At 38.3% G+C, this 13785-nt stretch overlaps 1 protein-coding gene across 6 annotated transcripts; it reads right to left on the reverse strand.

The window, feature by feature from the left end:
* Positions 1–8198: 8198 nt before the first annotated feature.
* Positions 8199–13244, reverse strand: nagpa (N-acetylglucosamine-1-phosphodiester alpha-N-acetylglucosaminidase). 6 transcript variants are annotated; one of them, XM_019878763.1, is made up of 12 exons: positions 12914–13242; positions 12290–12557; positions 11262–11401; positions 11053–11161; positions 10784–10912; positions 10495–10700; positions 10346–10393; positions 10046–10174; positions 9849–9900; positions 8832–9019; positions 8748–8796; positions 8199–8274 (listed from the first exon to the last, which is right to left on the reverse strand). In XM_019878763.1, coding segments are annotated over exons 1-11 (1482 nt in total). In that variant the 5' UTR covers positions 13125–13242; the 3' UTR covers positions 8199–8274; positions 8748–8794. The 6 variants fall into 6 exon arrangements, 5 of the variants coding, with proteins under 5 accessions (XP_019734322.1, XP_019734321.1, XP_019734320.1 ...); XM_019878762.1 differs by lacking the exon at positions 8199–8274 and adding an exon at positions 8300–8485 and having other exon boundaries at positions 12914–13241; XR_002169291.1 differs by lacking the exon at positions 8199–8274 and adding an exon at positions 8300–8485 and having other exon boundaries at positions 8748–9019; positions 12914–13244.
* Positions 13245–13785: the final 541 nt, after the last annotated feature.

Here is a 13785-nt window from a genome sequence, read left to right on the forward strand (position 1 = left end):
AAAAAATAAAATACACAGCATGAATAATCAGTATAAAATATTCATCTTAAAAGATTATGTTTAAAAAATCACTGACATATTATACATGTAAAATAAACAAGTTGCATGAATACAAAAAAATACCATTAAAATGAAATTTCGGCTTAATTCATAAAGATTAAATTCATTCTAAATGATCCATCCTTTTTAAAAAAATCATGGCATTCATGAAAATACCATAAAGCAACCACACATACAGTGTCTATCAAAAGTCTACACACCCCTGTTCAAATGTCAGGTTTTTGTGATATAATAATAATAATAATAATAATAGGAAAAATGAGGACAAGATAAATCATTTCAAAAACGTTTTCTCCAATTGAAGTGAACTGCAAACTTTAAAACACAACAAACAAACAAAAAAAACCCCATCTTTTAAAAAAAGTTGAAAAAAAATGAGATCATGTGGTTGCACAAGTGTGCACACCCTAACAACAAGCTATGGTTGTTTTCCAAATTGACCAATTACAGTCAAACTCATGTTAATTGCCAGTCAGCCCTCACCTGCCCCTACCTCTGATTAACCAAATAAAGTTCAGCTGTTCAAGTAGGCTTTTCCTGATGTTTTTCTGTTGATTTATTTTTTTGTTTTAGTTTTGGAGCAGACACTTCAACATTTTGTGTGAACATTGACTGCTATTTTCAAACTGTTCATTATTCCCTGCACTTTGTGAACGGCCCCAGTTCCAGCAGAAGAGTCAGATTAGGTCACTTGTTGGAAAAAAAAAAAAAAGAGGTCAGATTTTTTTTTCTTACATCGCAAAAAACAGTCATTTGAACAGGGGTGTGTCGGCTTTTTAAAATATCCACTCAACGACTTTTCTCTCTCTATCTCAAGCGAACACAAAAGTTGTTCTAGGAATGGTCATGGACAAAATGTCCTCCCAAGTTAGGAGCAGTGTGTCAGTGTTCCAGCAAAACAACCATAAAAAGCCTCCTCCATATGTGCAGGCTGGGTGGGATTGCCTTTCATAACCGTGTTTTCCTGCGTTGTTGCACAACGGCGTAGCGCGTCAATAAGCTGCTGGGTTTTTTTTTTTGACTGTGCTCTACTGGGAACGGGGACAAGACGTACAGTATGGAAAAATCAACGGTAAAATGGCGGCATTATGCAATGTCTGATATTGTTGTCTTCCCAAGGATTGTTGATTCAAATCGGTTTTGGCGCGTGGTCTCATTCGCAAAAAAAGAAGAAAGAATAGAGACGCTAGCAGGTAATATGGAAAAACAGAGGCACCGGGTCATCTGTAAATGTTTACATAAGACACAGCTGCAACTCTTGGCTGGGACCACACTTCTGTTTTAGATTTATGTCTGTCTTTTGTATTTATTTTTATTGAGGTTTATAAGTACTTAAAAATATATTTTTGAGTTTTTGTTTCATTTGATTAATTTTTTTGTATTTATGTTTTCTAAATTTGTATCTTTTTAATGGTTGTTATTATGAATATTTATACTTATTTTGTTGGGTTTTTTCACTGAGAAATATATGTAAAATAATATAAAAATAATACACACTTTGCATTTGTCTGGAGGTGTTTCCATCTATCAATCCATTTTCTGAACTGCATGCAAATACTTTTTGTTTGTCTACTTTCTTCCTTTCAAAATGTTCCTGCTGTAAATTGCAAATTTCTTCATTGTGAGACAAATAAAAATGTTCTTATCTTATCCTCACCAGGCTCGCAATTATTTTTTCAATTGAATTTTTTGCTTTTTTTTCAATCTGCATTTTATTAGTATTTTTGTTTGGGTTTATAAAAAGAAAATATTTCAGTTTTTGGATTTGTGAATTTCCATCTTTTTTACTTGATTATATATATATAAAATAAAATATTTTCCCCTGAATATTGCACATTTTACAACAACAATGGAAATCAACTTTAAAATTGAACATTGTAAAAAGAAGTGAACGATTTTTAATCATTTGATGCCAGACATTGTGGTGACTTTTGAGGCGCGTATCCTGAAAATGTGTTCAGATTCTTAATCTACTCGAATCAACCAGACCAAAACAAAACCATAAATTGAGATTGGAAAAACACACACACGAGATAAAGCCTGCTTGCCTGACCTGCCGTTTTTCCACTTGTGCGCAAGCAGGTCACAACTGGACATGTGATGACATCTCAACACTGATAAGAACGTCCTTGATGGCCTCGGCGTTACGTCAACTCCAGCACTATTCGAACCTTCCAAAACTACCAGGAGCATTGTTTCACTCTTTAATCTGAGTTTTACATTAGGCACAGTTGTGTAATTGGAGGATTGGTTACAATCATGTCATATTTATTTTAAATACACATCTGTCACTAAATAACTGGTTCATAGAATTATTGGAAATAATAAAATAAAATTATCATTTATTTTTTATTTTACTAAAATCACAATACAGAGAAAAAAATAAAATACACAGCATGAATAATCAGTATAAAATATTCATCTTAAAAGATTATGTTTAAAAAATCACTGACATATTATACATGTAAAATATTGGTTACAATCATGTCATATTTATTTTAAATACACATCTGTCACTAAATAACTGGTTCATAGAATTATTGGAAATAATAAAATAAAATTATCATTTATTTTTTATTTTACTAAAATCACAATACAGAGAAAAAAATAAAATACACAGCATGAATAATCAGTATAAAATATTCATCTTAAAAGATTATGTTTAAAAAATCACTGACATATTATACATGTAAAATAAACAAGTTGCATGAATACAAAAAAATACCATTAAAATGAAATTTCGGCTTAATTCATAAAGATTAAATTCATTCTAAATGATCCATCCTTTTTAAAAAAATCATGGCATTCATGAAAATACCATAAAGCAACCACACATACAGTGTCTATCAAAAGTCTACACACCCCTGTTCAAATGTCAGGTTTTTGTGATATAATAATAATAATAATAATAATAGGAAAAATGAGGACAAGATAAATCATTTCAAAAACGTTTTCTCCAATTGAAGTGAACTGCAAACTTTAAAACACAACAAACAAACAAAAAAAACCCCATCTTTTAAAAAAAGTTGAAAAAAAATGAGATCATGTGGTTGCACAAGTGTGCACACCCTAACAACAAGCTATGGTTGTTTTCCAAATTGACCAATTACAGTCAAACTCATGTTAATTGCCAGTCAGCCCTCACCTGCCCCTACCTCTGATTAACCAAATAAAGTTCAGCTGTTCAAGTAGGCTTTTCCTGATGTTTTTCTGTTGATTTATTTTTTTGTTTTAGTTTTGGAGCAGACACTTCAACATTTTGTGTGAACATTGACTGCTATTTTCAAACTGTTCATTATTCCCTGCACTTTGTGAACGGCCCCAGTTCCAGCAGAAGAGTCAGATTAGGTCACTTGTTGGAAAAAAAAAAAAAAGAGGTCAGATTTTTTTTTCTTACATCGCAAAAAACAGTCATTTGAACAGGGGTGTGTCGGCTTTTTAAAATATCCACTCAACGACTTTTCTCTCTCTATCTCAAGCGAACACAAAAGTTGTTCTAGGAATGGTCATGGACAAAATGTCCTCCCAAGTTAGGAGCAGTGTGTCAGTGTTCCAGCAAAACAACCATAAAAAGCCTCCTCCATATGTGCAGGCTGGGTGGGATTGCCTTTCATAACCGTGTTTTCCTGCGTTGTTGCACAACGGCGTAGCGCGTCAATAAGCTGCTGGGTTTTTTTTTTTGACTGTGCTCTACTGGGAACGGGGACAAGACGTACAGTATGGAAAAATCAACGGTAAAATGGCGGCATTATGCAATGTCTGATATTGTTGTCTTCCCAAGGATTGTTGATTCAAATCGGTTTTGGCGCGTGGTCTCATTCGCAAAAAAAGAAGAAAGAATAGAGACGCTAGCAGGTAATATGGAAAAACAGAGGCACCGGGTCATCTGTAAATGTTTACATAAGACACAGCTGCAACTCTTGGCTGGGACCACACTTCTGTTTTAGATTTATGTCTGTCTTTTGTATTTATTTTTATTGAGGTTTATAAGTACTTAAAAATATATTTTTGAGTTTTTGTTTCATTTGATTAATTTTTTTGTATTTATGTTTTCTAAATTTGTATCTTTTTAATGGTTGTTATTATGAATATTTATACTTATTTTGTTGGGTTTTTTCACTGAGAAATATATGTAAAATAATATAAAAATAATACACACTTTGCATTTGTCTGGAGGTGTTTCCATCTATCAATCCATTTTCTGAACTGCATGCAAATACTTTTTGTTTGTCTACTTTCTTCCTTTCAAAATGTTCCTGCTGTAAATTGCAAATTTCTTCATTGTGAGACAAATAAAAATGTTCTTATCTTATCCTCACCAGGCTCGCAATTATTTTTTCAATTGAATTTTTTGCTTTTTTTTCAATCTGCATTTTATTAGTATTTTTGTTTGGGTTTATAAAAAGAAAATATTTCAGTTTTTGGATTTGTGAATTTCCATCTTTTTTACTTGATGGTTGTTTTCATTTCAAAACATTTGTAATCATTTTTCTGACTGCTATTACTTAGTTTGCAACGATTTATGTACTTCTGAATTTTGGGGGATTTCACTCTTTTATTATCTTATTTTGTGTATTATATTTGGCATTCATGAAAATACCATAAAGCAACCACACATACAGTGTCTATCAAAAGTCTACACACCCCTGTTCAAATGTCAGGTTTTTGTGATATAATAATAATAATAATAATAATAGGAAAAATGAGGACAAGATAAATCATTTCAAAAACGTTTTCTCCAATTGAAGTGAACTGCAAACTTTAAAACACAACAAACAAACAAAAAAAACCCCATCTTTTAAAAAAAGTTGAAAAAAAATGAGATCATGTGGTTGCACAAGTGTGCACACCCTAACAACAAGCTATGGTTGTTTTCCAAATTGACCAATTACAGTCAAACTCATGTTAATTGCCAGTCAGCCCTCACCTGCCCCTACCTCTGATTAACCAAATAAAGTTCAGCTGTTCAAGTAGGCTTTTCCTGATGTTTTTCTGTTGATTTATTTTTTTGTTTTAGTTTTGGAGCAGACACTTCAACATTTTGTGTGAACATTGACTGCTATTTTCAAACTGTTCATTATTCCCTGCACTTTGTGAACGGCCCCAGTTCCAGCAGAAGAGTCAGATTAGGTCACTTGTTGGAAAAAAAAAAAAAAGAGGTCAGATTTTTTTTTCTTACATCGCAAAAAACAGTCATTTGAACAGGGGTGTGTCGGCTTTTTAAAATATCCACTCAACGACTTTTCTCTCTCTATCTCAAGCGAACACAAAAGTTGTTCTAGGAATGGTCATGGACAAAATGTCCTCCCAAGTTAGGAGCAGTGTGTCAGTGTTCCAGCAAAACAACCATAAAAAGCCTCCTCCATATGTGCAGGCTGGGTGGGATTGCCTTTCATAACCGTGTTTTCCTGCGTTGTTGCACAACGGCGTAGCGCGTCAATAAGCTGCTGGGTTTTTTTTTTTGACTGTGCTCTACTGGGAACGGGGACAAGACGTACAGTATGGAAAAATCAACGGTAAAATGGCGGCATTATGCAATGTCTGATATTGTTGTCTTCCCAAGGATTGTTGATTCAAATCGGTTTTGGCGCGTGGTCTCATTCGCAAAAAAAGAAGAAAGAATAGAGACGCTAGCAGGTAATATGGAAAAACAGAGGCACCGGGTCATCTGTAAATGTTTACATAAGACACAGCTGCAACTCTTGGCTGGGACCACACTTCTGTTTTAGATTTATGTCTGTCTTTTGTATTTATTTTTATTGAGGTTTATAAGTACTTAAAAATATATTTTTGAGTTTTTGTTTCATTTGATTAATTTTTTTGTATTTATGTTTTCTAAATTTGTATCTTTTTAATGGTTGTTATTATGAATATTTATACTTATTTTGTTGGGTTTTTTCACTGAGAAATATATGTAAAATAATATAAAAATAATACACACTTTGCATTTGTCTGGAGGTGTTTCCATCTATCAATCCATTTTCTGAACTGCATGCAAATACTTTTTGTTTGTCTACTTTCTTCCTTTCAAAATGTTCCTGCTGTAAATTGCAAATTTCTTCATTGTGAGACAAATAAAAATGTTCTTATCTTATCCTCACCAGGCTCGCAATTATTTTTTCAATTGAATTTTTTGCTTTTTTTTCAATCTGCATTTTATTAGTATTTTTGTTTGGGTTTATAAAAAGAAAATATTTCAGTTTTTGGATTTGTGAATTTCCATCTTTTTTACTTGATGGTTGTTTTCATTTCAAAACATTTGTAATCATTTTTCTGACTGCTATTACTTAGTTTGCAACGATTTATGTACTTCTGAATTTTGGGGGATTTCACTCTTTTATTATCTTATTTTGTGTATTATATTTCCTGGATTTTTTGCTGTTACTTGATTGCTTAGCCCTTAGTTTTTTGTGCATTTTAATTTCTTATTTTATTCAGATTTATATTTTTATATTAATACTTAAGTCGCTGATGGTGTAGTGGTGCACTCTTTTTCTGTGGCGACTTGGTAGGTGACGGGAATACCCACGGGGTCATGACCTTCCCGCACTTGAGCGTCAACACGCTGAAGGCAATGTGGGCGGCGCTGCCGACGAGACACATTGACCTCCGATTGTACTGTGTGATACTTTGGCTCTTTGCGTTGACTTTCTTCATTTATTCACACACTTCCATGTAATTGTCATGACATATTTACACGAAGTTTCATACTTTGGGTGGAGTGTTGAGTCACAAATATGTGCACACACCCAAAGGAGTCACTCACACACACGTGCGCACACACACACACACACACACACACACACACACACACACACACACGCACGTGCATGGTGTTGCATCAGATTGATTCACTTCAAAATAGTGGCAAAGTCATCCAAGTAACAAAGTCTGCTTGCTTCTCAACAACAGTCCAAACAAATATGCTAAAATAGATGCCCCATGTCCTCTGTAATTTGTTTTTTCAATTCATTAGAGGCACCTCATGATGTATATATAATTTCAAAACATTTCTAATAAAGTTTCCATTTGTATATTTGGGGGTAGATGTTTCAAGTGTTGCATTTTATGTTTGTTTTTTTTGTTTTTTTTAGTTGATCCATCCATCCATCTATCCATCTTGTACCGCTTATCCAGGGCCGGGTCGCGGGGGCAGCAGCTTTAGCAGGGAAACCCAGACTTCCCTCTCCCTAGCTACTTCTTCCAGCTTTCCCCGGGGGATCCCGAGGCGTTCCAAGGCCAGCTGGGTGACTTAGTCTCTCCAGCGTGTCCTGGGTCGTCCTCGGGGTCTCCTCCCGGTGGGACATGCCCGGAACACCTCACCAGGGAGGTGTTCAGGAGGCATCCGAATCAGATGCCCAAGCAACCTCATCTGGCTCCTCTCGATGTGGAGGAGAAGCGGCTCGACTCTGAGCCCATCCCGGATGACCGAGCTTCTCACCTTATCTCTAAGGGAGAGCCCGGACACCCTGCGGAGAAAAAACTCATTTCGGCCGCTTGTATCCGGGATCTCGTTCTTTTTTTTTGGTTGAGATTTTTTTTAAATCTTTTAATTTTCCTGTTTTATTTGTATGTACTGTTTGTTATTCAGAATCTAAAGTTATAAGGAGAATAAAGAAATGTAAGAAAGGAAGAAAAATGAAGGGGGTAAAAGTGAAAAACGTCAAAAAGAAAAAAAGGAAAAAAGAGAAAGAACATCTAGAAAAACCAAAAAGAAAGAAGTTCGAACAAATGACGGAAAAACGAAGAGCAAATCAAAAGGAAAAAAAGAAAAACAACAAATGAAAAATATTTTAGGGAGGAAAAAACTTTTATTGAGAAAAGGAGAAAAAAAAACGAGAGAATTGAAATAAAGAACACAAAAATGAGAAAAAGGGGGTGAACCAACAGACCACTTTAAAAATTGGGAAAAATAGGAAAATGGGTTAAAGTATAAAGACAAAACAAAATGGAAAAAGGAAATGAATGAATGTAAAAATTAAATCTACATTAAAAAAAATAAGAAAAATAAGAAATGGAACACAAAAGGAAAAAAAAAGAACAAAAGGGACCAACATGAGCAAAATTGAGGGAAAAAATAGAGGTATGAAGCAACATAAAGCAATGAACAAATGAGTAAGATTTTTTAAAATGTTAAGTTAAAAAGCTATAGCCCCAGCGTGCTTGTTTGTGAAGCTTTGGCGCCCTCTGGCGACTGTCGGTTGCAATTACATCCTGAACACAAATTGATAACAGACCGGACGGAAAAATAAGTCTTTATTCCTTTCTTTGATACGCTCACCAAATAGTGATACCATACTATAAATATCATTTCACAGTTCTCCATAAATCCTGCAAAGATATTTTGACATTCTATCAAAAGAAGTTTGTACAGCAGCATTCGTACTGTCGCTCACATGAAGCAGCGTTTATTCCTGAGAACCACCTCCTGGTCCAAAAACAAATATTTAAACTTATTACGCTGAAATTAAGTGATCATAATTTAAAGGTAGATTCAGACGAATAGCTGTGCCCGCCCATCGAGTGTGAAATTAAACACACAAGCCAATCTGTGACCTGACAATTTCTGGAATGTGTCTGCAAGTGCGCTCTTCTCTACTTTGTGAAGAAAGGCTGCATGCAATAGTGCAATTGCACCTCTGTGAGCCAAAGAGGGGAGGAGGGGGGGGGGGGATAAAGCTACAGACCTTATGCCATTGACCAGTGTTTGAAACGTCACGGGAACTTCTCTCTTTCCGCCGTGGCTTACATTAATTCAAGAGAGTTTGGGCAATCCAGATCGCATTTCTCAGGCCCTCCGCCATTGGGCACCTCTCCCTCAGAGGCGGTCAGCGGCAGGTATGCGTAGTTGGCACGCGTGCGACTCGCTGGCGATTGCCTGCAGAGCCGCGTGGCAAGAGCCAGGAGGCTGAGCGTCAGCAGAATGCTCAGGATGATGGTGAGCGTCAGCCACGTTGTCCTGGAAAGAAAAGAAAGAGAACAGATACATGTGAAAACGTGCATTTTTCAAGGGGGGGAAAAAAAGTGCTACGGGATCAAAGTTGTCCCCCCCCCAAAAAAAAAGTCGTTCATGTTTGAGAAAAAAAGGTGGCAAGGTTATGAGAAAATTTGACAATATTTCCAAAATCTTGTAAAAATTACATTGATTAAAAAAAAGAAAAGAAAAGAAATAATACTTACATGTGTTGGATCGGTTGTAAATTTATTCCAATACACGTTTTTCATTAAAAGAGGCACATTTTGCAGCAAATACTGTGTGCAAAAAAAAAAAAAAACAACAACAAAAAAACCCTCAGGAAATGAACAAAGAGAAAAAAAATGTGTCAAAAAGATTAGATAATTTTTAAAAGGGATAAGAAAAGGAGAAAAAAAATGAAAAAAGTATTTGGAAGGGGAAAGGAATATAAAAAGGAAATGGGAATTAGAAAAAGGAAAACAACAAGAGAATTTTTTCAAAATGGAAAGAGAGGGAAAAATGACCCCAAAGTGAGAAAAATAGGACGAAAAGGATTCAAATAAAAACCTACAATAAAAGCGATGAAATTAACTTTTCTCATCGAAAATAGTTTCTCTTCAAGTTTAAAAGGCCTATTTTCTATCGCTAAAAAGTCAGATTTCTGGGAAAATACATCATAATTTATATTACACTTTAAAAGCAGCTGTTACTGCAACAAAGTGCTCTGCGGTGCATTTAACATAAAATAACCATACAACTGAAACTGTTGCAATACTCTGGGAATCAAATGGCACATTTTACATGACAAAATAAAACTTATTTCTCAACTTACTCCGTTAGATAACGAGTTTCTTCCTCCCGCTCTTTGGCCTTTAAGCGTCCATCTGTGACAATACAAGATGACAAAACACGGACAACTTGTAGACACACTTCCGATATCGCGGGAAGAGCGCAAGGTGCTACTGAGGTCACGTTGGGCCTTCGTGAAGGCCGACAAGCTTTTCGGTTGCGGCGCTTCATCTCTTGTACCTTCTTCACAAGTTGTTCCGGAGAACCCCGGAGCGCAGCTGCAGCCTCCGTGGATGTGATGGCACGAGCCGCCGTTCATGCAGGAGCACGTCTGGTTGCAGCCGTTGCCATAGAAACCCGGCAGACATTCTGGAAAAAAAAAAACAAACACACTTAACAATTTACAGATTTCAGGGATGTCTACATAAGCTTGTGTCAGCTCCTTAGCTCCTCTTGCTAGCATAAACATGCACGCCAAGTTTCAATTCGTTTGAGTTCGTGACACGTCGTGCGCACTGTTGTGTCTGCGTTCCGAAGTACCTTGACTGCAGTTCTTGCCTCTCCATCCGGCATCGCAGACGCAACCCCCTGCGACACGATACAAACGAAACGCCCGAAGTTTAGAACGGACGCAGAGCACACGAGACACGTCTTCGGTTGGCGGCGCTTCGTCGGGGGCGGACGCTTACTGGCGGTGCAGACCTGGCGCGAGCCGCAAGATGGCAGCCGACACACTGTCGAGTCGCAGCCGGCGCCCCGCCAGCCCTCGCGGCAGCGACATAATCCGTCCACGCATTGGCCGCGTCCGCCGCAATCCGATGGCTGGCAATGCCGCGAATGGACGCACAGGATGGTGGAGACTGGCCGAGCGCAGCGCCACCTTTGGTCTGCTTTGCTGCGATGACATTTAGAGGGCGGGATAACAGTTTCGGGCGGCAGCAAGAGAGTCGTTTTTTTAGCTTACGAGGCACCGGCTACCATTTGTCCGTCGGGTAGTTGGCCAGGGTGCCGTTGGACACGAAGGTGGAAGACCCGCCGCCGTCCATATTGATGGCGTTGATGACTCCGTTTTGCTTCAGGAAGTCGGCCATCTCCCAAAGGCTCATTCTGTCCAGACGGGCAACGTCGTGAGCAAAGTGTTCAGAAGAGGTGGAGGACTTGAGTCAGACTCTAGCCACTAAATATTAAGACGTCAGATGTGATTGTGTGGAGCATTTTTTTTTTTTTTTTTTTTATAAATCGCTCACCCTCTTTCTCCTGTCTGTCCATCCACCTGGAACAAGATCACCCTGCCCTCGGCGTCGTGACCCAAAGCACTCCTGGCTGATATAACGTTGGTGAAATAGTCTAACGAGCCTGCCAAAGCGCAGAGGCATAAAACAGGTTCCAGAAAACATTCCAACCGCCGTCGGCACGTGCCACCGCGGGGTTTCGGAAACCACGAGGACGTCCGTACCGCTCTCCTGCATTTCGGCGCATTCGGCTTTCAGACTGGAATTGATGTACACCTCGCCGTTTCGGAGCAGCCACATCACTCCGCTGACCAACTGAACAAAAGGATTGGACTGCTCCAGAACTTCCTCCTGAGACAGATACCTGAAATGCACAGAAGACTGACTGATTCAATATGATGTCAATAGGGTACAGTCGGTTTCTCAGTACCAAACATGACGTGAATATGGTACATTATGCCGCAACACTCTCTGGTCGCTATGGTAACATTTAAACATGCCTTCAAAATAAGATACGCCGCAAATACAAAGTGCATGAAAAATACGGCTCACTATCGCCGCATATTATGCAGAGTGGGCTCGGTGCGTGGGAATCTCCAGTTGAGATAAATCCGTATTTGAAGAAGCACTCCTAATACTGTCTATTAAATGTAGCCTTCTTTTTCTTGAAAGTCGTAGGCACCTCTTCTGTCTCCTGGCTGGGCTTTTTCCCCTTCCCAAATAAACTTTCCAAAGACGTTTGTTTTTTTTTTTTTTTTACTCATTTTGCTAACTCACGAGTTTCATTTTGGCGTAACACATGATCAAGAAGCACGCCTTGACCTACGTCAAGAGCGACATACTGTAGACGAATGTAACAGACGATCCGGTAATTTTTCAAAATAAAACATCTTTCAAAGTCCGAAATAAATAAAAGTGATGTAATTAGTTATTTATTCTTTCTGTGCGCCCGGTACCAAATGACCCACGGACCGGTGCTGGTACGTGGCCCGGGACTTGGGCACCACTGATTTATGGTACATTAGAGGAGCTTGATATAAACTTAAGGGTTAATTTGCCTTTGTATTAATGTATGTACAGTCTGCCTAACCTATAAGATCCAAACAATTCATGGATAACAATTATTATCGTTTATCAAAATAATGATTGGTTGTGTTTCTTTAAAAAAAAAAAAAAAAAGGTTAAAAAAATTGCAATCTGATTATTTTGCTAAATCGTTCAGCCCTCATTTTCTGCTTCACGTGTCTCTTACCCAAACACCAGGGTCCCATCCCTCCGAATGCCAAATTGGGCGTTTTGCACGCCGCCGCTGTCCCGCACCATCCTGCCGTCGCTCACCACGTTGCCCAAACACTGGCCCGTACGGGTGTTGAAGAAGCCGGCGTTCTGCGCGTACAGACAGCCGGCGTTCCGGGACGTCTCCTCCACCGTGGACATGCAGGAATTGCTGCAGCCTCCTGGCTGGCCAGGCTCCAGAACCGACAGGGTCCTCAGGGGGTCATGGACCACCGTAAAGTGACCTGAAGCCAGTCAGAAAAAATGAACACCAGGACAGACAAATAAATAAATGAATAAATAAATACAACTTTTGCCTGGTTACAGTGAACTATCAGAAATTTGCTATTACTTTTTCACATACGAAGAGGTAAGTTTTTTTTGTTAGTTTTTTGTGTGTGTCCAAATAAATTAAATTGCCATTTAGAAACTGCATTTTGTTATTTCCTTGGGCTGTCTCTGAAATCTTTCCGTGTGATAAATATGCAAATAACACAGAAATCAGGAATGTGGTCAAATATTTTACTTACCATTTCCCCATGACAAGTGGAGGTTCTCCTAAATGACAAAATTAAAAATATATATATGACGGATTACTTACCAGTCACGACACGGTTAGGCAGGTTGTACACGATCAGTCTGGACTCGGCCACTGGTAGACCGCTGTAGTTGCTGGCGCGGAAGCTCTCGTGGGTGCGATTGCCGTGCATGCTGGGTTGACAGTCCCTGACGTGGCGGTGAGAGTGGCGAGAGCCGTGGCCATCCGTGTAGGGCTGCAGGATGTCCATGTAGGGCGCCTGGATGTCACCCATCGCCAACACGCTTAAGAAGGATGGAAATGTACAGTTTTAGGGCAGAAAAGAGCAAAGGAATGTTTTGAGTCCATCAAAGCCACATACAGTAGATATTCCATGCGTTTAGATTTTTTTTCCCTCAAATATCTTTTACAGGTTAGTTTTCAATTATTTTGAATTGCCTTATGTATAGGTGGAAAGGTTCTATACCTTTTTGTGGTGTAGAACTGTGGGCTAATTTAAAATACGTTGGAGGAATTCGGGATACAGTACATGATCAATATTTGTTTGTCCGCCATGTTGGCAGCTGAGATCAGCGGCATTCTCGATTCTAATACTCAATCAGCACCAGAACTCAACAAAAGTGTCAGATTCCGACTGCGTGGTCCCTGACATCAGAGAAAATTTATATACAGTACAGTATTCAATTGTAGCAGTAACGTACTAACGTTATTAAGAAGAAAAAAACAAAAAAAAAAACGAGAGTCGGTTCCATGTCTCGCCAAGCTTATCCTCCCAACATGGTAGACCAACAATTACTGATCATGAGAGAAGAGAGAGAGAGAGACTGAAAAGTATATCACGGTACAATAGGACTGGGCGATAATTCAATATCAATATGTATCGCGATAGGCACGTGATCGATAGCAATAGAAAATGTCAAACAGAGAAAAAAAAA

The sequence above is a fragment of the Hippocampus comes genome, unplaced genomic scaffold, assembly GCF_001891065.2.
Source record: "Hippocampus comes isolate QL1 unplaced genomic scaffold, H_comes_QL1_v1.1 scaffold315, whole genome shotgun sequence".
NCBI classification, from domain to species: Eukaryota; Metazoa; Chordata; class Actinopteri; order Syngnathiformes; family Syngnathidae; genus Hippocampus; species Hippocampus comes.